At 42.6% G+C, this 25,591-nt stretch overlaps 1 protein-coding gene across 2 annotated transcripts in view; it reads right to left on the bottom strand.

Moving 5' to 3' along the window:
* Positions 1–25,591, bottom strand: part of MTUS2 (microtubule associated scaffold protein 2) — a 289,486-nt gene that overhangs the window by 249,632 nt on the left and 14,263 nt on the right. For both annotated transcript variants that reach the window (XM_054015375.1, XM_054015376.1), the window contains exon 3: positions 22,183–22,389. In XM_054015375.1, coding sequence (XP_053871350.1) covers positions 22,183–22,389 — 207 coding nt within the window. The remainder of the gene's footprint in view (positions 1–22,182; positions 22,390–25,591) is intronic.

Below are 25,591 nucleotides of genomic sequence, written 5' to 3' on the forward strand. Positions count from 1 at the left end.
AGGCTGCTGTCAACTGTAGCAAATCTATTGTTAATTTTTATTTTCCCCTCAAGTCTTCAGGCTAATGTTAAAGAGATGTTGAATTTAAATATAATTTCTACCCACTGTAACTGTGTGGTGTAAACACAAAATCACTTGATAGTCAGGAATGTATTACTTCATATTACAACATGGTAAAATGTACTACATACTGTGGTAGCCTAGTTTTTAATTTCTTTTTTAAATTGCTTGGCAAAGCACCATCTTCCTGCATTTTAGATTTCATTGTCAATGTGCATTTTTGTTTAATATTAGCAGGCTTAATCTTGAGCCCTGGGTAAAATTCAAGTAATGGGTCACTACTCCATCTGGGCCAGGGACTGTCTCTCACTATGTGTTTGTACAGTGCCTATCACAATGTAATCACTGCAACTATATGTGGTGGATCCTTGTCCAGCTGGCTGGAAGAAAAAGTGTTGTTGCCAGTAGCAGGAGGGGAGGAAGGAAAAAGTTTACCAGGACAGAGTAGGAAGGAGCATAAAGTGAGTGGATCTGGTTGGGGGTAGGCGGGAAGAAGCGTGCTGATAAGAAGGGAAGGAGTATTTATACCCCGTTCAGTCCCAGATGAGCCCTCTTTCACCTAGATCAGAATGGCAGCCTCCACCCATTGAATCTATAAAAGGACTGGGCTTCTTCATCACAGGCACCGGCTTCCCTGGACCCCGGGGGTGCTCAACCCTCCCCCACCACACTGCCCCAGGTCCCACTCCTACTTGCCCCGTTTCCCCAAACCCCCACCCCGCTTCTTTCCGCCCCTGCTCCATCCCAGGCCTCACCCCCATCCCATCTCCCAAACCCCCACCCCACTCCACCTCTTCCCGCCTCCGCTCCACCCCCACTCTGCCTCATCCCACCCAGTTCCATCCCCGCCCCCAAGCACGCCCCATCCCTGCTCCTCCTCCTCCACCTCCTGCACGCCGCGGAACAGCTGATTGCGGTGGGCAGGAGGTGCTGTGAGGGAGGGGGAGGAGTTGATTGGCAGGGCTGCTGGTGGACGGGAGGCACTGGAGGGGGGAGAGGGGAAGCTGGATGCCCCCTCTTCATCATCTGCTGTGGGTAGTACGCTAGCGGCTAGTCACCCTTTTCCTTGGGGGCTGGGAAGGAATTTTTCCTTCACTGCCAGATTGGCCAAGACGGGGTGGGTTGTTGCAATTTAGTATGTAAAACTTGTGGCAGATGTCCAGTGCAGCTACTCATTATGAAAGGGATACAGTCATCAGATAAAATGGATTGGAAAAGGATGTAAAGGAAAGCCTCCCTTAAGGAAGCTGAAGAAGGGGAGTTTGGGGATCCTACATCTGGTACAGTGAGGAGCCAACTCCCTTCCTTTTTTAGCCCCCTTAATCTTAATACAAGGGGTGCCAGCAACCGAATGGATGGAAGGAGGCTGGACCGGGGGAGGTGCTGATGGCAGCCCCCCAAAGAAGCGGAAATTAAGGAAGTGATGATGACGAGGTACTTCCAGATATTGTAAGTGAATAAACCACATCAATTGTCTTTTGTCTTTCTTCCAGCAGGGCCGGACATTGGAGTCCCAACCTAAGTAGGGGCTCCTAGGTGCTACTGTTACACAAAATAAAGGGGTCACTGCAGCAGTTGGAGGGCATTCACGTGCAAACGAAAGTCCTCATCTTGGAAAAAACTTAAACGGGAATCGTCTCACTGGAGTCAATGGGGGTTACAAGTATTTAAAGTTAAGCATGTACATAAATGTTTGCAGGATAGGAGCCAAAGGGGCTAATTTCGTTTAACAAATTGTTCATTACAAAGAGTTCACAGATGATGGATTTTCTTCTGACTCAAAGGTGAAGTATGTAACAACGTAAAGTAAAGAGTGGTGTCTGTCATGCAGATTATAGTTTCAAACATATCAAAGGCTGAATGCTGTCCTAGATTTACAAACACAACCTTCAGTGAAGTCCATAGAATATTCTCACATGTAACTGAGGGCAGATTTATTCCAGATCCCCTCCTTGCAGATGATTCACGCAAGTAACTTAAGTTACAGGAATGCTTTGCATAAAGGACATTGATGGTTATGGGGTTGTAGATCCATAAACATGAAGAGTGTGAGGCATAGAAAGTCGGTGAGCATGGGTAGGAGCCACTGTCTATGGCAGTGGTGTACAAACTTTTCCAGTAACACCCCCTTTACCATTCATGGAATTTGTCGCCCCCCCCCCACTTTTACTTGTAATCCATTCTCTTGGCGCTGCTGCTGGCAGTGACGCTGTCTTCATAGCTGGTGGCTGGAGAGAGGCAGCTGCTGGCCGGGCATTGCCACCCTTACTTCTGCACTGCTGCTGGTGGTGGCAGTGCCGTCAGAGCTGGGCGGCCAGAGAGCAGAAGCGGCTGGCCAGGGCATTCATGTTGTTTGCAGTGTGGGAGGACTATTTTTTTTTAATACCACCCCGCAATACCCACTCTATTTTTATCCCGCTCCTCCTATTATGGTAGCAGGTCCTGCCCTATCCCAGTTTCTTCACGCCACCCCAGAGAACCTCTTATGCCCTCCCTCTGAGGGGGCGCACCTTCCAGTTTGCACACCACTGGTATGGCCTTCTCCCCTCCCAAAGCTGTTATTTCCTGAAAAGCCTCTTTTGAGGGACATTTGTGCAGACATAGGCAGCCTGTAATATGGTTCCTGCAGGAGCCTGGGGGAATTGGGGCTTCATTCTCTGTGATCTCTAGAGGTCCCCCCAGACCTACCCATCTCATGGGAGAATGTATTGGAAATTCTTGGAGCTTAAACCTTGAAAAATCTCCTAACCCCCAAACCTACTTCCTTAGTAGTTTTGCAGGCAGGTACAGGTTCACCCAATCATTCAGTAATATTCGGGAAGCATTATCAGAGCTAATCTAATACCTGTACATTTCCACTGTTAAGTAAGGACTGTGCAGATTAGTAGAGACACTGCCTTTTATCAAAGGGAGTTACAGTTGCTCTTACATTGACTTTTCCCAGAAGCCGATAGATTATGTCACCAGAAGTGTACATGGGCAGCACAATAGGTGAACAGGACCAGACGGATAACAAATCACTGATCTGAAGAGCTCTGAAGGACATGAGACAAAAAGGTACAACACAGACTAGTGCAGTGGCCCCCAAACTGTGGGGCATGCCCCTTAGGGTGGCGTGGAGGAACGTTTGGGTGTGTGTGGTGGGATCCAGGCCAGCCCCCACAGGGGGTCGGGAGGAAACGCCACCCAGCCCTGCTCTGCCCCCAGCTTCGCTCCAGCTCTGCCCCCAGTCCCAGCTCAGCCCCTGGCTCCCACCTGCAGGCATGGACAGGTTCCATTATGGGTAAGTGGGGGTAGGGACGGAAAAAGTTTGGGGAACACTGGAATAGTGTATGGTCATTATGACAGGAAATCTTCAAGGAACAGCTGCATTTTCAAACATGTGTGAGAGAAGAAGCTTGGCATATTATCACAGGCATGCAGAGTGGTATTAAAGAAGGCAAGAAGTCAGGAGTGGGTGAAATGAACCAAAGCAGAGATCAGGGAAGCTTGGGTGGTGAATAGGGATGAGAGGATGAAGGAGGCAAGCTCTGGGTTATTGAGCTCCTTGAATGTTAGGACAATAGAGGTTAATGTAGCAATTCAAAGTGGTATCAAAATTCATTTTTCTGACTTTCCTAAAACAAATTCTAGTCCTTGATATTTCATATGCAAAAACAAAAACAAACAAAAAATCAGTTAGAAAAAGAACAGTTCAGTCATGTAAAGATGTGAAATCAAATTCTGCTCTCACTGGAGCCAATCACCCCCACTAGTCTCCCCCCCCCATGCCAACCAATAGGAGGTAGAGAAGCACCTCCCCCTCCTCCAAACACATTCCAGTCTGCATCAAAGGCCAGGGGTGGGGCTGTCTGGTAGTACCCCGCTTGCCTCCCAACTCAACTGGGGAGAGCATTTATCCCAGCATACAGTAATTGAGAGCAGAATTTGGCCTGTGACATCTGGAAAAGAATCCATATTAGGAAAAGGTTAACCATTTAAATCATCAGGTTAAACAAGACATGGTTACAAATTACTGAACCAGTTTCCTGTGGTAGGATTCATACAAGAATCATTTTGTTTTAAAAATAAGTTACACTTACATCAATTATTGTTTTAGAAGACGTTTAGGAAAATTAACATGTTTAGCTAGTGAGCTCTGAACTGGGGAAGAAAGACCAAATTAGTCCTAATTATACTGTGTCTAGTTTGACTGATTCAATAGCTAGCTCTTTTCTACTGTGACTTTTCCTATAGCTCTATTATCCATTTGTATAGAGTGGGGGGTTTGTTTTTTAATTTGGCCTTTTATCATATGGTGGACACTAGTTCAGCCAACATATAGAAAACAGTTCTACACTAAATAATGCACACCTTTTCCATAGGTGTTTCCTTTGGCACAAGGATCCAAGCTCCAATGTACTTCTAGAGTTCTGGCAGTGGATTTATTACTAATACAGGGATAATTTAGTGGGCTAGCTACTCTGGCTGCTCCTGGATCAGGATATTGGTATGACTAGAACACATATGACCAGTATACCTGGCGTGTGTGTTTGGGGGGGGGGAGCGGCGTTATATGCACTATTTTTATTTTCATGCATCTTACCTGTAGGTTTGAATTTACTTTTAGTTGTGCATTAAACATTTTAAAAGTACATTAGTTATTGATTTGTTTGGAAGGTCTACAGAGAGCTACAGTACCACCTCTCTTGTTTTTACTTTCACATACACCGGACAGTGTGCAAGTCTGTTTTGTATCAACATTTACAAGCTGTGATAACAAGTGATAAATACCCTAATTCTAAACAGCTATTGTGTACCTAGGAGATAATTAAAATTCCTTGGACAGCTGTTCATACTACATAAGCATTTAGTAAACACTGGAACATGTCAGAGCCGGATTGTTTTATCCCAAGACACTTCAAGCATTTCAAAATAAAATTTCTTATTAAAGAGCAGTTTTGCAATGTTGTTTAATGGGAAGGCCCCTTTTTCCAGATTACAAATTATTCGTTTTCACACCGTTCCATATCATTATTGGGTCTGTGCTGGGGATACATCATGAGGTTTTACAATAAATGATGAATATATAATATAAAATATTTTCGCTGTTCTTAGGGTTGCCAGGCATCCAGTTTTCGACTGGAAGCAGCTGGTGTTTCCCTTTGGATTCTAAGCAGAGGCTTGGCCATGGGAGCTCCGCACGCTGCCCACGCCCCGAGCACCAGCTCTGCAACTCCCATTGGCTGGGAACCACATTGGCTGGGAACCACAGCCAATGGGAGCTGCGGGGGCAGCACCTGTGGATGGTGCAGTGTGCACTGCGCAGAGCCAGAGCCACCCAGAGCCTGCACCCCACATCCCCTCCTACACCCCAACACCCTGCCCCAGCCCTAAGCCCCCTCCCGCACCCAAACACCCTTCCAGAGCTCGCACCCCCTCCCACACTCCGAACCCCTCAGCCCCAGCCTGGAGCCTCCTCCTGCACCCCAAGCCCCTCATCCTCAGCCCCACACCAGAGTCCACACCTTCAGCCAGAGACCTTACCCCCTGCACCCCAGCCCCCCACACCCTGAACCCCTCATTTCTGACCTCAGCCCAGAGCCTGCACCACCAGCCCAGAGCCTATACCCACTCCTGCACCCCAACCCCATGCCCAGCCCAGTGACAATGAGTGAGTGAGCGAGGCTGGGGCAAGGGTGTTCGGTTTTCTGCACCTGGAAAGTTAGCAACCCTAGTTGTTCTTGATTAAATCTTTCATCCCTTTAGCACAAGAAATCCTACCAAAACACTTAAAATAGTCTTTGCTCAATCTCCAACTAAGGGTTCTCTTTGCTGGTCCATCATGTGATGTTGTGATCAACACGTGCTCTATTCAAGACCCACCCTCATTCAGTTTCGCTTTACCCGCCTTTCCTGAAATGAGTAGGTGGAAGGTGCTGTAGCGCTAACAGGTACTCAAAAACATGTGGGATTTTGATTCAAGTATTTTTTCTTATTTTAACCATTGAGTAAAATAAGTTACCATGGCAACTCTGGGACACACACACACTACTTCTGACATGCTAAGCACCTTAAAGAAATACCCTGCAGTATGACAGTTAAGTTGAAAAAAAATAACTTCCAATTCATATTTGTCAATTAAAATCCTATTTTCTTCTTTCTTTTTCGATAGTTTAAAAAAATATATAGGTCTGTGTATTGGAATTTGTGTGCCTTAAAAACAACAAAAAAGGAGAAACAATTCCATTTACCAGGGGAGAAAGGTATTGGTGTTGCTATGAAGGAGAGCAGAAGTACTGGAGCACGCTGCTCTGTTTCTGTTTTGTTTCAGTGGGAAGCAGCATGGAGAATTAATGTTTTTGTGTTTGCTAGTAATAAAGTATTGAAGCAGACAGCGCCGGATTATTGCCTAGTCCTAGGGTGGCAAATTTGCAGGGGCGGAAGCTCCCCTCCGCTCCCCGCCCCCCTGCTCCAGCTCACGTCCGCCTCCTCTGCAAGCACGCCACCGCGTCCTGTTTCTCTCCCCTCCCAGCGCTTACACCGTGAAACAGCTGTTTCATGGGGCAGGGAGGGAGGGGGGAGGAGGGAGAACGCCACATGCTGGGGGGGAAGAGGCAGGGTCGGGGGCGGGGATTTGGGGAAGGGATCCAATAGAGGAAGGGAGGGGACAGAGTTGGGGTGGCAACTTTGGGGAGGGGGTTGGAATGGGGGCGGGAAAAGGGCGGAGTCCGGGCGGCAATTATTTCCCGGCCTAGGGGCGGAAAAATTATTAATCCGCCACTGGAAGCAGAACAGAGTCCATCAACCAATGCCAGATTTCTCTCTCAGGATTAGGAGGGAGGTCAACTGTGTGTGCATTGTACATGCACCCAAGTACCCTAAACCCTCTTTCACGGGGTATGGAGGAGCACTGAACTGCTGCATTATTTGCCTGACTTTTTTTTCTAATAATCAATTGCAGCTGTTTTTGGAGTAAGTCCTTAGCTAGGCGCCCAAAACACCAGCAGCCAGACGGGAGCCTGGACCTTCCCCCCAGACCCAGTCCAGTGAGCAGCTGCAGAGCTGCTTTGTGGAGTTTAATTCAGTCCAGTGGCTATTGGTCAGCGCCCACTATTCCAGCTGCAGTCAGAGGGAACTTTGGGTGCTCAGCATCTCTGAAAATCAGACCCTCCAGGTCTCAAGCTGGGCTTCCAAAATTAGAAGCTGCTTTTGAAGCTGAGACGATTAAGGGCCACTCTGAAATGTAATTACAACTATGCAAGCATGCCGGGTAAGTGAACAAATTCCACAATGCTCCCTTTTAATTGAAGTTAATGCATACAGACTGCAATGTGCTTATGCACACCGCAATACGCACCTATGCTTTGAGGTATTTATTCACCTACATTAGCTGATCAAATTTTTGCAAACTTCTGAAAATGGAGCCTTTTGTGCAAATGTAAGCAGAGTCAGGATGAGCTCTACTCTATGAGTGGTGAATTATGGCGAGTGTGGAAAACAACTCCGGGGGCTGATCTTGTTTGCATAGGCACACCCACCCGCCTGGCATGAGACAACAGCAACTGATAGTGGTTACTTTGGATGGGGTGGGATCCCCAGTTTCTCTGTTATTGGGGCAGGAGGAATAAAGTGTTGTTACCCTGATTATGTGAATCAAGGACAATGAAACTGTTTTATGACAGAACAAGAGTACTTGTGGCACCTTAGAGACTAACAAATTTATTAGAGCATAAGCTTTCGTGGACTACAGCCCACTTCTTCGGATGCATATAGAGTGGAATAAATATTGAGGAGATATAAGTATTCTCACACTTCTTATCAAACTGTCTGTACTGGGCTATCTTGATTATCACTTCAAAAGTTTTTTTTTCTCTTACTTACAACATTTTTATGACAGAGTGTCTCACCATCACCTAAGTAGCACTCGCTAGACAAGGGTTCCACAACCCAATGAATGGAGAGAGGATGGGGACAGGTATTTGTACCTGATGGTATAGTCCCGTCCCCCCCTTTGAGGGCTTGAAACACCAATTATACACCTCCTCTCTCCACTGTTGAATGTCAGAGCTAACTTTGATTCCATTAGGAGTTTAGTTACAGGCTGCTGAGCTGAATTCACTTTGGGCCAATGGTGCACTAGCACTGGGGCTTCCCTACTATAAGCTGAAATCACAAAAGAGCTAAAGTTATTAAGAGCTGAGATCACTGCGTGCTGTGTTAAATAGTGGGGGAGCCTGAAGCTATATTGCTAAGCAGCTGGAGGAGCGGCGCGGAGCCTTGCGGGGATGGTTGGAGCGGCCCAAGGAATGGCAAGTGGAGCCGTTTGCGGCGACGGCTGGAGCGACTCACAGGTCGGTGAGCAGAGCCATTTGCGGCGACGGCTGGAGTGGAACAGCTCATAGAGCAGAGCAGTTCGTGGGATGGCAGGAAGTGGACTGGCTCATGGTGAAGGCTGCGGCGGAACCCCACGGAGAGACGGTCGGCTGGCCTCGGATCATGTAAGGTGCCCCTTAACACCCTGCATGCCCCCCTTTTACTCTGGGGCTGCACTGACCAGGGTCAGAGACTTTGGGGGTTGTTGGACTTTGGGGACTCTGGGTGATTTTTGGGTTGCTGGATTCAAGAACAAAAGGGAAAGGACACAGCCCAATTTGCTGGGGTGGGTCTTTTGCTCATAGTTTGTGTTATGAATCCTGTTTGTGGTGTTTTTCCAATTTAATGCTGATGTCGTTTACCTCATGTTATTAAACATTTTCTGCTACACTCAGAATCCGTGCTTGCGAGAGGGGAAGTATTGCCTCTTAGAGGCGCCCAGGTCACTGGGTGAGGGCTCGAGCCGGTTTTGCATTGCATTATTGAAACTGAACCCCTAGATACAGAACCCGGCCCTTGTTGCTGCCAACTTAGATGGGCAGAAGGGTTACACAAAGAATGATAATAACTTGAGATAAAGCATATGAAAGCACATCGGCAGCCTATGAGATGTTATTCTGTGTAAATTAAGAACTCAAACTCCTAGTCACTCCACATAATCCAGGTTAATTTACTTATTGTTGCTATGAGAAACAGAGTCCAGTCTTGATTGTAATTTGCAAACAAGTCTAACAGCAGTAAACTTTTCCTGTAATGATATTGATACCACAGGTACACCCTAAGGCTAACTACATGGGAGGCATGTTACCATTTTTCAGCCTCACATCCAAGGGAGCAGAGTAAATGGTTGTTAGCGGCTGACGGCTGTGTTGTAGATGTCTAGTGTGTCAATTACATACATTTCCTATAACTGCTACCCAAAAAGAAAATAATGTGCAATTGTTTCCATTTTATTCAGGTTTATGGTTTTTTGTCAGCGGGTCTCCATTTGTCATTTTTTTTTCTGCCACTACTGTTTTGATTTATTTTAGACCTCAACCAGCTTCTGATTAACACCTAAATTAACTTGAGACACCAGAATTTCTGGCAGAAATTGATGGTTTGTAGTCTTGCACCTAATGCAGTGCAGAAATTGACCAAATTGTTAACTCTTTACAGCATTGTGCAATCTTAAATTAGACTCTAGAGAACATCAAAACAGCAAGCTTGAAAGAGCGGCTGTTAGAGCTGCAATCTCAGTTCTCAAATCACAACTAACAGACTTTAGTTACAGAGTAACAGCCGTGTTAGTCTGTATCCGCAAAAAGAAGAACAGGAGTACTTGTGGCACCTTAGAGACTAACAAATTTATTAGAGCATAAGCTTTAAGTGGGCTGTAGTCCACGAAAGCTTATGCTCTAATAAATTTGTTAGTCTCTAAGGTGCCACAAGTACTCCTGTTCTTCTTTTTGCAGACTTTAGTTAGTTAGGTAATCGCACTACCAAGTGATGCGATTTCTGCATTTTACTGCAGAGAACTTCAAGAACAAATGGAGAGGCTACTGGTCTGACCTTAATTTTACACTCTTTGGACTTGTTAAACATGATGGAAAATCATCATAAGTGAGATTCCAACCCACCCTATAACACGAGAAAAGTTTGTTCTAGATGTAGACTTTTTGTTCTTTTGGCTATACTCACTATTGTTGTTACTAAATCAGAATTCAAAACTCTACTACAGGCAGTAATAATGGGATCAAAGACTGGAATTGCTTTGAAGTTTGCCTTGCTTTGCTCTTTTATAAATCCATACCTCCACTAATTTAGCAAGGTTTTCCTATACTAATCAGTCTCTTCCCCTCCCTAAAAAGAAGAGACATTGTATACACATTTTTCAAATCCCCGTTTGTTTGTGCTCATCATCCATATTCATTTTGCCAGGGCAAGATTTAATTTAACCAGTTGTGAACCATGTAGTACAAGGTGGCCAGTGTTGTTTTCAGATAACTGTGGGCTAAAAGAGGTTTATCAATAACATAGAGGAATATAATTTTGGCTTTTTAATGTAGTTATTACTAGTAAGGAACATAGTGCTTTATTTCTGCATGTGACAAACTTGAAAGGTTTGGATGCTAACTATATAATCTTAATGAGATGATCAACAGCGTGTCTAACTTTTTATTTTATTCTTCCCTCTTCCTGGTCAATATAGAGCAGAGAAAGCTTTTACCTTGCCTTAGTTTCCTGTTTTGTTTGAGAAAAATGTGCTGGGTGATTTAAAACAATGGTTTGCTGCCATTACAGGGAAGCTACATATAATAAACATGTGTTTCATCAACATGGGATTTTATAGGTCTGCAACCAGCTTCCATTACAGAGCCCTATTTTAGCTGTAACTTTAGCTTAGAAAATTCAGTTAGTCTGAAAATTGCCAGAGTTACTGGGAAGGCAAAGGAGAACATTTCTACAAAGTTTAAAGAAATTGGATCAAAGTCATTTTCAGTTAAACATCATTTTTAAAATTACCCTGATTTGAATTTTTGACTTGTCTGGCATTTCTTTGCCTCCCTCTAACTCAAAAAACATTTTGTGACAACCATGGCAAACTTTCCATACTGTTAAATCCCCTTTATTCATCAGCTATATTTGAAGAAAATATATAGGAATACAGCACAGTTTATAATGATTTTTGTCACTGACAGTGTTTGGTCTAATTGCGCACTCATAGAGGCATATATTTTGAAGCCAGAAGGCACCATTCTGATCATCTAGTCTGACCTCCTACTCAACATAGGCCATAAAATTTTACCAAATTTTTTTGCTATTGACTTCAGTGGGTGCAGGCTAGGACATTACTGCCTACATTTACAACAGTGGCTTTCATTTCAGGATCATTCAATTTGTGTGCACCTAATTTTGGACACCTACAGGCCTGAATTTCAGACACCGCACCAGAGCTCCAGCTGAAGTTAATGAGAGTTCCAGGTACTTGGCATCTCTGAAAATCAGTAGGTGTCTCTATTTAGACTCTCCAAAACGGAGGCACCCAGAATTGGTGAACACTTTCTGTTGACCTATATGTGGCTGTGAGCAAGACAGAGAGGGGTGCAGGAGGAATGTTTGTGGAGCTATAGGACCAGGGTCCTTGGCCCAGCCCTGCCAGGGTGTGTGGTTTACTAAGGGGAGATTGTGAAGATTGAAACCATGGTTACATTATAAGGCTGATTTAGCTTTGTAACTCCCAAAGAAAAACAAAAGCAACCAAAAAAAAAAAAAAGCCCAGAAAAGTCCTTTTGTTTTAAGATATTATCACTGGCACCTGAGTTAGCAGTACTAATTGAAAGGAATGGGACAGCTCACACCTCAGAGCTACCGTTTCACCTTCTCTGCACATTCAGGCAGACAATGCTGCACCAGTTATTTCATGCTTTGAAGGTTTTCTTCACATCTGTAACACGATACTTTTTTGTTTTTAATGAAAGCCGAGACTCCAGAGAATGGCTGCGAGGCCTTTCTGGACCCTGTTTTCCCCTGGTTAGTTTTGTGTGCCTCCTTAAGGGATGTGACCCACAATTTGGGAAACACTGGCCTAATACAATTTCTGTCTAATGCAGTTGAAAACGTACTTCCTACTAGAGAATACATCACCGTATTCAAGTCAGGGGAAAAAAGACAAAGAAAAATAGCTGGATTTGGGGACTGGAAAAATCAACAGGAAGACATATATACAAAAATATACAGAGATATTCTTTTCATAGAGAAAAACCATTCTGGATTTACATAATTACATATTTTAGATGAATGAGTATTTCATAGCACCAAGTTACACTTCTGATGTTTCTACCTCTCTGGAAGCAATCAGCAGTTGATTCAAGATTTCTGTGTCCACTTTAATTTCTCCTTCTCTCCACCCACCTGCATCTGTTTGATTACTCGGATACCTTTGCTTAATATTATGGAAATCCAATATTCATAAAGCAAGCAAAGAAAGGCCAAAAAAAGTGTGAAGCTGTGTGGTGAAATGTGTAGGTTGTAAAAGTGATTAGTGTATGAACACACTATAAACTAAAATAAAATTAGACTGAATCATTTCCTATTTCTACAATTTTAACCATCAAACATTTGCTGACCTGATATATTATTAATGAAGCTTATAGAAGCACCCATCAGCCTATCCTTTCTCTGCCCCACATTAAAGAAATTCTTTAGTTCCTAGAATCATGGGTAGAGACTGAATAGTGTTATCTTTTCTAGTCCATTCCCTTGCCAAGGGAGAACTGTTTCTTACACTATGCTGTTATTCTATTTTAAGAATCTTAAGCAATAAGGCTTTCATCACTTGACTTGGAAGATTATTTTTACTAATAGATTTTACGACTAAGAAGTATTTCCTGATTTAAAACCTACATTTTCCATGTCTTGAATTCATCCCAGTTATCTCATTCATACCATCCTAAACAATGTTTCCTTTTTTGTATTTCTCCCCAAGTGAGGCTGTATTACACTGTTTGGTGAAGTGTTTTCTGTATACTACTTACAGCACTTTGGAATCCCTTTAGATGAAATATACAAAATAAATTATAAATGTTATATTAAATGAGCCAGTAGAAATACCGATACAAGCAACACAGATAATATTAAAGCCAAGAATTATGAGAACTGTATGCTTGTAACACATACAACTGAAACAAAATCACAAACATTGTAATATTGCTATATAATAAACTATAGAAGTGTATATATTAGAAATTACACATGACAAACAGAAAACTTTAGCATACTGTATGGAATTCAGCATCAAAACTTTTCAGACAAATTACGTGAGAGGTGGATATGGAAGGAGCTAAAGAACTGAAAATCTTAAATTCTGAAAGAAACAGTCATTTCACAACTGTTGTAGGAATTCGTCCTACTCAGATCCAACTCTCACAGACTTCAGCCATTACCTTATAACTTCTTTATTTCTCAACCAACTCTTCCACTTGGCAAAATTCTCAGTCTCCCAAAATGAAGATTAAATACATGGCACATTTGAACTTCTGTATTCTAACCAATGTTGTATACACAACATTTTAATAATTTACCTACAATGTGAAAAAATCCTTTCAAAACCCATGCTCAATTAAAGGAAAACAGCTCATCACATTTATTCAAATCCTAACAATATTAAGCAGTGGGCTGAAAGCAAGCATACATTTGTAGCTCATGGTTAATTTTGAGCAAAAAGTGGTGTTTGAAAATCTCCCCCTATAATGTAAAGCTACCTCTGCTACTAGTGCTGATATGCCCATTTCATCCTAAACATCTTCTTTCAAAGGTACAATGGTAATTAAGTGCTGAACTTCAAAGTCATTGTTAAGGCCTTGTCTTCACTTACCGGCACGCAATCGATGTTCTGGGATCGATCCCGGAAGTGCTCGCAGTCGGCGCCAGTACTCCAGCTCGCCGAGAGGAGTACGCAGCATCGACGGGGGGAGACTTCCTGCCGCGTCTGGACCGCGATAAGTTCGGACTAAGGTACTTCGAATTCAGCTACGAATTTGCGTACCTTAGTCCGAAGTAGGGACTTAGTGGGGACCAGGCCTAAGTCTCACTTATCTTCCCAGACCAAAAAAAAAAAAAAAACCCACTAGGTTAAACTGGAATTAATGTTGAGAGTACAAATTTGTAATTTAAGGGTAGAAAACAAAACACAAAAACAATCATGAGATTGTTGCAATTAAACCCAAAACAAGCATTAAAAACCCAGGAAATACAGAGATAAGTTTAAACTTAAAATTAATCTAAACACATAGAGATAATTCACAAGAAATGTCTAACAACTGCTACATATCTTACAGGACCCAGTTTTACTTAATTTTAACGGAAACTGATTAACATATGTACTTGAAACTTCTCAGAAAATTCATTCTGTACTCAGAGTAAATATTGTAAACTTGGGGATGATGCACTGTCTTCTTTATATAGAACAAAGATGTTCAGACAAAACACAAACCAACCTTTACCAGAGAGTCACAGATAGTGTGTTTATGGACCGGATACCCCTATGACACTCATGTGACTTATGAGTAACCACACTGAAGCCAACATATTGTTGCCTAACACATTTCTTTATAACCTTGTTTTAGTCACACACATGCACACACATACCCCGGGGGCGGGGGGGCACATGCACTCAGAATATCCATGTGATAAGTTGCAGAACCCTGTGGTAAATTGCAGAAATATGTGATTAATCAATCTATGGTGTACCTTTGACCATCTCACTTGCTTACTAAGCCATCTCCTGATGACTTATTCTAACAGTTCAAAACACCAGAGCAGGGATCGGCAACCTTTCAGAAGTGGTGTGCCGAGTCTTCATTTATTCACTCTGATTTAAGGTTTTGCATGCCAGTAATACATTTTAACATTTTTAGAAGGTCTCTTTCTATAAGTCTATAATATGTAACTAAACTATAGTTGTACGTAATTTAAATAAGGTTTTAAAAATGTTTAATAAGCTTAATTTAAAATTAAATCAAAATGCAGAGCCCCCCGGACCAGTGGCCAGGACCCGGGCAGTGTTAGTGCCACTGAAAATCAGCTCACATGCCGTCTTCGGCATGCGTGCCATAGGTTGCCTACCCCTGCACCAGAGCAACAGAACACTTTTTTTTTTTAAATCAATCTGCCAGAGAAATGTTTCCTCTTCCTCCTGAGTGTGGAATTTCTCTGAAGTTGTCTGCTTAGTCACTACTATGCAGAATTTGGAAATAAATTTGTGTTTCCTAGCATGTGTAAATTTATGAGGTTCTACTGTATCCACTTAGAATGTATTGTGCATTATGTTGTTTATAGAAATAAATACTTCTGTTAATGGAGGTCAACCTTCTGCTCCACCCACAAAGATGTGGCCTTTTAAATTTTTGCAGCCAGGTATCTATTGTAAAAATATTAATTGCACAATTAAGCACACTTAAACCACAACAAATTGCCCACATTGAATGCTGCAATTGTTTTACGTTGTCCCAATTATTAAAAGCATGCTTGCATGAAAGCAAAATTATTAACAGTTTGTTCCACTATAACAAAACACATTTTTTATTGACAACTGAAGGACGGCATTATTGGATACAGTGTCCACTGCATCTGAGTGAACACTAATATTTTGGTGCAGGAATTTTATGTATTGACTCACTGTTGTTTCACAAACAAAATATGGAACAGGACACTGCACTAAATCCTATCCAAAGTCCCAGACACTGAGTCAAAAACTTGTGTCAAGCACCGAAATAAATAGAATAATGCCAGGTTTGGTTTTCATAAGGAAAAACATTGTTCTTACTTCAGCCCACCCATTATTTCTGGCCCTCAGCTCTTATAGAGTGGGGAAAAAATGGAGGAGCCATCCAGTCTACAGTACAACAATAATAATCCAGGTGGACATAATGATCAAAATCAGCTTTGAAAGAATGGCTCAACCCAACTGGGACCCTCCCTACTCAATCCGACCTCCGAGGAAAAGGGAGAGAACATAAGCTGATCTTGCAACACACCTCCAAGGTAAACAAATTCAGGTCCAAGGGGGTAGTGAGACACTGATTGCACCCAACATCTTCCCCAGATCTTAGAAATACCAACGTAGGGCCTGTCAGATTGAGTATCTGAGTACGCTGATCCCAGTGTATTTATTTATTCATGCATAAATGGTTTCTTGAGAGAAGAGAGGTGGTCTCTAAGGCTATGTCTACACTATGAGCTAGAGTGTGATTCTCCAGCTCGTTACAAATACTTGCGCTACCTCTCATCGAGCTAGTGCGAGTACAAATAGCAGTGTAGTCACAGTAGCACGAGTAGCAGCAGAGGCTTCCCAAGTACATACCCTTCGGTTTCAAGCTGAGCCATGCCACTACCCATGCTATCACAGCTACACTGCTGTTTATACTCACTAGCTCTGTGAGACCTAGTGTAAGTACGCGCACAAGAGCACGGGAATCACATGCTCAGACTATAAATCTAGCCTAAAATACTCAGGCCTCAGAGAATAAAACTAACATCTTAACTACATCCAAAAACTGATCTGAAACCCTTGCAGAGTAGATAGCTCAGAGATAACATGTTCCCTGCATGAAATACTAATATGGGTTCTGATCTTCCAAGTGTGCTCAAAGACAGATCTCACCCCCCCACAGAGACCCACTCATTTCAATGGGGCTCTGTATGACCACAGGAGTCTGCCTGTGAGCATCTCAGTACAGTATTGGGACTTAACTGGACAACCACATTCTATCCCAGCAGAAGACTCCAACTGGTCTTCTGTGATGAGTGCATTGTGGTAATCCAACCTGGAGGTGACGAAAACTTGGATAACCCTGGTGTGGGAACTCTGTATCTAACAGGGAAGGTTGCAACCTCCTTGTCAAGTATAGATGAGCAGTCAATAGGGCACAGATAGCAAAGCTGAGTTACAGAAGATGGCCAAACCAGTAAAATCTAATGGACAGATATCACTTTCTGCATTCTTCTGGTTGTTTTTCCCAACCCATCAGCTGTGTTGTTCTCAGTAAGGCAGAGAGAGTCTGTCTTTAACAATTAAACTAACTTTATTTGAACATGGCAGAACATTCTAACCAGCGCCTGGTGTCTGCAGTAATGTGGCTCCCTGATCTGTCTGTGGTCCTGAGCTTCCCCACTCAACCTGGGGGGGAGGGATAGCTCAGTGGTTTGAGCATTGGCCTGTAAATCCAGCATTGTAAGTTCAATCCTTGAGAGGGCCAGTTAGGGATCTGGGAAAAAATCAGAACTTGGTCCTGCTAGTAAAAGCAGGGGTCTAGATGTGATGACCTTCCAGTTCTATGAGATAGGTATATCTCCACATATTTATTTTAACCTGGAAAGAAGTTGCGCCAACATCAGCAACAACTCAGTCTTACCCAGATTGAACTTCAGATAGCTGCTAGCTCCCACCCAAGTTCCAGTCTTAGCCAGCCACTGGGAAAGCTGTATGATCGCACCATCCAAGTTTGATTTAATGGAGACATGAGGCCAGATTCACCAGTGTGCTTGATCCACTTTGCCTGTAAGCAGCACAAAGTGGATTTAAAATGGCCGGAAATGGCCAGTGCAGAATTCCCCTGTTCAAGGAAACTTCCTGCCAATAGAAAGCTGGTGGAGAGACTCTACCCCCTCCATAGGTGGCACCTGAGTGTTCCATTCGGGGAGACTTACATGCGAGCCCCTCTCCCATCTGTTTCCTCCCCCAAGACACACACACCCTGGTTCGCCCGCTCCTCTCCACCTCTTCCCACGAGGACCCCCCTCGCCCGCCACTCGCTCCTCTCCACAGAGAGAAGCGAGCAGCTGCTGGGGTGGGGCCACAGGGGAAGAGGCAGGGCGGGGCCATGGGGGAAGAGGCTGAGTGGGGGCAGGGCCACTGTCTGGGCGCCAGTGCCTCCCCACACTTCTGGGGAACTTCGCTTCCGGCGCTCCAAAGGTGGCGGGCTGGAGCACCTCCAAAGGGAAGTGACCCGCGCCGCATCTGTGCCCTCCTGCATGGCCAGCCTTTTTTGGGGAGGCTTAGCCTCCCCCAGCCTCTTATATTCAACACCCATTACCCCAGCTGATGCCAGTCACTTCTCTGTCCCCAGCAGAGAAGCCGGCAAGATCATGGGCAAGCACAATTCCACTATGCCTGCTCCTCCACTGGCATACACCAGAGCTGCTCCCCTACAACTTGATCTGCCCCCGGAGCAGTGTCACCAGCAACTCAGGGTAATGCAACCTAAGCTCTCACACAATCTCGCATAGCAGCCTAACTTACATGAAGCACCAGAGGGGTGAGAGAACAGAACTCTGTGGTACACCCCACACAGGAAAGACCTCGTAACTAAAGGTAGAGCTGGGTGATTTTTTGGCCAAAGAATTTATTTACCAAAAACTGCAAATATCGGCTGACCCAAAACTATTTGTGAATTTGACCTGACAATTGTGCCCAAGGAAAAGTTTTTCAGGACCAGCAAACTATGTGAGCGTGCGTCCTTTTATAAGCTATATCCCAAAGGGTAGGACACTTGCTGGGCCTGGGGGGAGACCCAGGTTTGATTCCCCACTCTGCAGCAGGTCCTTAAATTCTGATCTCCCCACTGCCAGAGCTGTAACCACAAGGCTATCGGCTATTCTGAGGTAGGTCACTCTCAATTTCTCCTGTTGAAACTGTTGCATGTTTTATAAATATTTAAATATTCATTGTGCCAATAACCAACAGCAATGAGAACGACTCTACAGCCTGGTGACTAAGGCACTTGTCTGGGAGTTGTGGATTCAAATCCCTCCTCTGAACTAGGCAGAAAGAAGATGTGGATTTTTCCAATTTGCTGACAAATCACAAACATTTTCTGAACCAAACCAAATATTTTCCGTGATCTTTTTGGTTCCCTGGCAGTACTTTAAAAAAATAAATAAATTATTCATTCTACTCACAGCAAACAAGAAATCACCGCTCTGGGTCCTCTTTAAGTGAAAAACAGAGCAACTCAAATGTAATTCTCTTTATGAGAATCAGCAAGCGCGCAATCTTTATCCATTGCCATAATGAGATTGTAGACCAAGGAAAGCAGAACAGGATCTGTGCCATACCCAGGCTTAAATCCTTCAGGAAGGTCAAGAAACGTTGAGAATTTGGGGTAATGCCAGAGCTGCCTCACCGCAACCTCATTAATAAATTTATCCAAATAAGGAATGTTACATATCTCCTTAGACAGCCATCATTCAAAGCCATTTATGTGTGTAGAGGGTATTTAATGAATCCATATTAATTTGCTGAAACGAAACAGTAGTATAGTTGCTTTGGAAAGTAATATGACCATTACGTATCACTGCAAGAACTAGCACCTTGAAACATCCAAGGAGAGAGAACAAAGAGTCAGGAACACTTGAGGAAAAGATCATCTGGATCTAACATAATCCTTTACTATATGTCCCCCCACTCTGCAATTATAGATATCTGCTTGCAGAAACAATACTTTACTATTTGCTTACAAGAATATGTTTGTTTCACTATGACAGATATTAGATCCACAACTATATGCCCCTCAATTTACTGTATATTTGGACTGCTAAGGTGTTTTCAATAATATTCTGTCTTCCTGATACACAGTGGTGCTGCTTAAATAGGAAATCATGTTATCTTTAAAGATTTATAAAGATTCATCATTTAGCACTCTGCACCCCACCGAGGCAGGATATAAATATTCAAAGTTTACCCTTCCCTCTGCTCAGCAAATGAATCTGATTTAGTTACATCTTATGATCCAATTTAGTAGTTATAAGATCAGCTATTTATATTAAATAAAACTACTCTTCCAATGGACAGCAAGGGAAAATAAATCATTTGTCCTGTTAAGATTTGTTATATAGTTTCCTTCCCACCACTTCTCTTTTGTTCTATGCTATAGATGTTCAGGTACCTCGGTGACCTTGTGGAATACAAACCTCACTGGAACAGAATAAACTTTAGTCTAATTCAAGCACACTAGGTGTGATACCATTGGTTCAACTTTCCTTTATCTACAGAGTATATTCAGGAGGAGTTGGGAGTTGCAGTTTGATAATATTTCTATTACAGTTAATTATTCAACAGTAAGAAAATAAAATGCAATATCTCCTATTAGTTATTTATTTAGAAAGAAATCCATCTGACCAAGTTTAAGGGATAGGAGAGAAGGGTGTTACCCATTATCTGTATTGGGTTGAAGGCAAAATAAAAGTAAGTTTTGCTTCTAGTCCAGAAATCTCCTGGTTACTATACATCTCATGTACAGACTCAGTGCTTGGAAGATGTATACGGCAATACAAAACTCACCTCTCTGTCCTTCAAGAAAAGGATTTTTCCATGCATTCAGATGAGGGGAAGACTGTTCTTCACACTTCTCAAATGCAAAAAGTGATCTGGTGGTCTGTGGGCAACAGCATGGCCCTGGCAGACACAGGAGCTGATAAGGTTCTATTTTTGGCCCTGCTCATGAGTCACAAACTCAGTATGTGATAGGTAACCACCAATAGTTACAGATGGGTCCAGCCAAAACCCCAATTCCAAACACACAAACTTTGGAGTTGTTCAGAAATCCTAACACAAATCTAAGTTTGACTTGTACAAATGGTTACAATCTTTAATCAAATGGTCTGAATCAAAATCTCTGATCCAAACATCTCCACAAAAACTGTGGTGTTGGAAACTTGGATCCAGATGTTGTAGACAGAGTCCATCACTACATACAAACTAAACTACCTCTGTATTTCAAACTCACCTAAACTTGGACTCAATTGCCTGGATTTCATATGCTATATACTTCTTCCAAAGTTTATGGGGTTTTGTACTCCTTGGGGTACACACAAAGCTAGATTCTGATCACATTTTCATCAGCATAAATCCAGAGTAACTGCACTGAAATCAACGGACTCCATATTTTGGAATTGAGAATCTTACTCAGAGAATTTACCAAAATGAAAATATTCTAATATAAGAGGTTGGAATTATAGATATCACCAATATCTACTAAGGTTGTATTACAGCTATACACACACAGTTTCTAGCTGAAATGTGGTAGCTTGGATTAAATCAGTGGTGACATGAGTTTTTTGCCACCCTACAAAGGCCATAGTACCTGATAAAAGACAAATTTTATGAACACACAAAATTAGGGCAAAAAACTTCAGAACAAAAGAACATTCATTATGAGACAGGTAAGAATAAAGAAGAGTCCAACAGTGTAATAAGGATTCTAACATACGTTTAGCTTTCAAAACCATTGTGTGTGACAGAACTCATTAGATGCATTAATCTCCTGCATTTCAATGACCCCATATAAAAAAGTGCAAAGAAGAAGAAATCCTGAGGATTTTTTGTGTATTTTTGTTTTTATTTACTGTAGTTCATTTAAAAATTAATATAAAATCTAAAAGATTTAGGACCCAACAGCATCCTAAAGCCTCTCGAATTTTATGCAATCTGGCACATTCAATTTGAACCACTTCAAGACTAATAACAGTTGCTTTGAAATTGACATGGTTCAGGCTGAAACCAGTCTTCAAAGAAAAACTGGCATTAAAAATCCTCAATCTCCATTTATGTCCTGAGCCCATGGTGTGTGTGTATGTCACAAAGAGTGCACACTCCAGCCGGCGTTATTTAGTACTTAATAAAATTAATATTAGCTACAGAAAATAGGATTTGAGATGACATTTCAGCCAAGGGATCTTTCCAAGACTGGAGAAGAGACCAACACTAAGAAACCAATTCTGATCCTATTTTGTACCCTTCGCATTATTTGATTAACTTTCTCAACCTAGTTTAGCACACAACACATTAAGAGATGTGCAGAAAAATAGTAAATGAGAAAGAATACACTATTCAGTGCATATAATTTTCCCCCTAAAATGCCTGTTGTCCAGGATTGCAGTGTGCTGACCAAATACATCTATATTTATTTACTTAAGAAGGAAAATTCTCCAAATAAGTAAAAATAGAGTACAAAAATGAATTAAGTGCATCCTTTAAAGCAATTTCCTCTGCAATAGGGAGAGCAATCCCCTCTATGCAATTTATCTCTAGTAATTATTCATCGACCATTATTTATTAAACATTTTCAAATGGGAAAAATCAGAATTCTAAACCCCTAACCTTATGGAATAGAAGAGACTGTTAAGGTGTCACGAGGATTAAAATAACCCTTCCATCCAGGCTCCCTTTTGAGCATACTTGGGATACATTTTAATATTAAAAAAAAGAATGTTTTTTTTCTGACTTACGGTTGGTTGTTCTGCTTTGATCACTCTGAACGCTGTCATTTGACTGGTTGCTTGAGACAGAGGATACACTCGAGCTCCGGACAAAACCAAATGCTGCCAGCTTAGCTGCTGGCAAGCGTGAATAGCCAGGAGGACGAAGTCCAGATTGACATGGCTTGGGGAGATTGGATTTTGCAGCATTTGGGCACGGGCCTTTTTTTAGATCAACTGAAAAAATAAACAATTTGGTATTAAAACTAGGAAACCGGGACACGTCGCAGAGTACTTAAAATAAATCAATAAATTAACGTAATATGAAAATGAACATTAGTATTAAAAGCTGCCTAAACTGCACGGGTATCTTGGCCTTTCCTCAGCCAAATATACATTTAAAACAATTACAGTTCACAATGGATTACAAAAGGTGAAATACACTGAGAATCAGAACATACAAAGTCAAAAATCCATCCAATTAATAGACTAACAAGCAAATAAAATCTTTTATAAATGAGTTATTGTATCACTTTCTACCATTAAATCCTATTTTAATTCTGCAAGCTAAAAAATATATATATATCTATGATTTTGGAAGCTACACGGTAGAACAATTGTTTCAAAAATGGCAGCATAAAGCTGTATTCCCACAAAGAAAAGGATTCTTTAAAAGCCAGATAAAGTTGCTAAATGAAATCACCCACCCATCCAAACTCTTAAAAGAAAGGAAATGTCCACATCAGATTCCAAGACCAGAAAGGATCATTGTGATCATTTATTCTGACCTCCGATAACACAGGCCAGAGGCCGTTCCAAAATAATTATCTTTCAGAAAAACATCAAATCTTGAACTAAAAATTGCCAGTGATGGAGAATCCACCACAACCTTTAGGAAGTTGTTCCAATGGTTAATTACGTTAATTGGTAAAAAGTTATGCCGTATTTCCAGTCTGAATTTGTCTAGGTTCAACTTCCAGCCATTGGATTGTGTTATATCTTTCTTGCTTAGATTGAAGGGTCTCTTATTAAGTATTTATTCCCATGTAGGTACTTATAGACTGTAATCAATTCACCCCTTAACCTTCTCTTTGTCAAGCTAACTAGATTGAGCTCTCTCAGAGCTTGGCTACACTTGCAAGTTAGAGCGCATTAAAGCAGCCCTGGGCGCCCTAACCCCTGACGTGTCCATGCTGGCAAGGCATGTAGAGCGCCTGGACTCTGCAGCTGGAGCATTCCTGGTACTCCACCTCCATGAGAAGCATAAAGCTTGCTACGCCCTGGCTGAAATGCCTGGGCATCAGTGTGAACGAGGTGTTGCATTACTGCGCTGTGATTGGCCTCTGGAAATGTCCCATAATCCCCTGAAGTCAAGTGGCCACTCTTGTCATTGTTTTGAAATCTGCAGGAATGCAGATATCCCCTTTCAACGCTCTGTTTCTGACAGCCAGCATGCTTATCTGCTCTGGGACAAAGCAAACCATTACTGTGGAATGCTGTGTGTGAGAGAGAGAGATGGGGGAGCGGGCGGGAGGGAGGAGTCTCTTGCTGTATGAACTTACAAGACAGCATGCTCACATACTCTCTGCACCCCAAAACACACTGTCTCTCCCCCCACATACACACAACACACTCCCTGTCACACTCCATCCCCAACCCCTATTTGAAAAGCATGTTGCAGCCACTTGCACGCTGGGATAGCTACCACAATGCACTGCTCTTTGAGACGTTGCAAGAGCTGCTAAGGTGGCCACGTCAGTGCGCTTCCAGCTGACAGTGTAAACACACGGCAGCGTTTTCCTTGCTGCGGTCTCCAAAGGCTGGTTTAACTCCCAGCGCTCTACATCTGCAAGTGTAGCCATGCCCTCAGTCTATCACTATAAGGCAAGTGTTCTAATCCTTTAATCATTCTCATGGCTCTTCTCTGAACCATCTCCAATATATCAACATCCTTCTTTAATTGTAGACACCAGAACTAGACACAGGATTCCAGCAGCAGTTGTACAGTGACAAATACAGAGGAGAGACACATCCCTTAGATTGCGCTCTACAAAGGAAGCCATCCAAGTTAGCCAATGGAAGAAGCCAACAAGAAGGGTGTGTGCTAAGCCCCATCTCACAGAGACAGGTGCCTAAATTTGAATTGCAAGGGTTTGCTGATCTCTGTTAGTGACTCACGAACGGGGAAAGATAGATGTTCCTCCGCCTTAGTCACATGCAGGGCCCAATCCAGTAGTGTGCTCAGAGGCTGCCTAACTCAGAGGCTGCAAAACAGCTGGCGGAGAACCTCCCTTTAGCCCAGTGGTTAGGGTACTCATGTGGGACATGGGAGACACCTAGTTCAAATCCCCTCTCTGCCTGATGAAGAGATTTGAACCATCTCTTGGTTGAGTACCTTAACCACTGGCCTATGGGAGGTAGATCTTCCTCAGTCTCTCCTACTGAAGTTTTTTCACTTTAATTAAATATTAGTTGGTCCAATAAAGAGTGAGAATGACTCTGAAACCCAGCATTTAGAGCAGGAGGGTCAGAAACTGGAAGGGATAGCATCCACACTTTGTTAGGTACCAGTACTGGTACCAAAAATGGTAGCAGGTAGAGAACAGTGCCTGGATGGAGATCTTGTAACACAGTGCCATGGATGAGACGCCCTGGACCCTTTTTATTCTCGGCTGGCAGCACAAGGATGCTGCCCTGATGGGAACCGCTATGGGAAAAAGTCCTCTGGCTCCAACGCACTGGTGCGCAGACACCTGAAGTGGAACGGACACATGCAAGCACTCCAAGAAGAATTAAGTTATTTTAATGAGCAGCTTTCATTTTAATAAAAATCTGCCAAAATAAGCTAACAAAAAACTGGCAAAAATCTTTCCAGCTGTCTGCCTGCCTGAAGCGAATTATAGAATTAAGAATTGTTGCCTGTACGTTACATGAGTCAGTTTCTGTGACACTTCAGCTGTTTCTATCTGGGAACGAGAAAGCATTTGCAGGTGGTCATTGGTAACACAAGACAGACGTGCCTTAGAAGCCTCAAGGAAACTACCAAGCAATCATTTTGTAAGCATTCGTGCAGCATGTAAACTCCATCTCCATACATGCAAATAACTAAACAATAACTTTCAAGTGAGCTCTCTGTGAAATCTGAAAATGTTTCAGCTAAAACAAACAAATAAGTTAAAGAAAATGGCTGTGTACATTTCGATAAGCATAAAAGGGAACTGTATCTCGACAACTCAAATACTCCTTGAAGTTCAGGACCCTTCAAGTTTTTGTTTTTTTGTGACACGTTTTCCCCCAAAGATACCATTTTCCCACAACAGGGACTTGAAACTGGATTTTCTACATCCAACGCCAGTAGCCTAACCTCCTCACCCAACACACGGGTTTTGTATTTGAAAAATGAACAGTTCAACACAATTCCATTTTCATGAAAATATTC

This window comes from Malaclemys terrapin, chromosome 1 (genome assembly GCF_027887155.1).
Source record: "Malaclemys terrapin pileata isolate rMalTer1 chromosome 1, rMalTer1.hap1, whole genome shotgun sequence".
NCBI classification, from domain to species: Eukaryota; Metazoa; Chordata; order Testudines; family Emydidae; genus Malaclemys; species Malaclemys terrapin.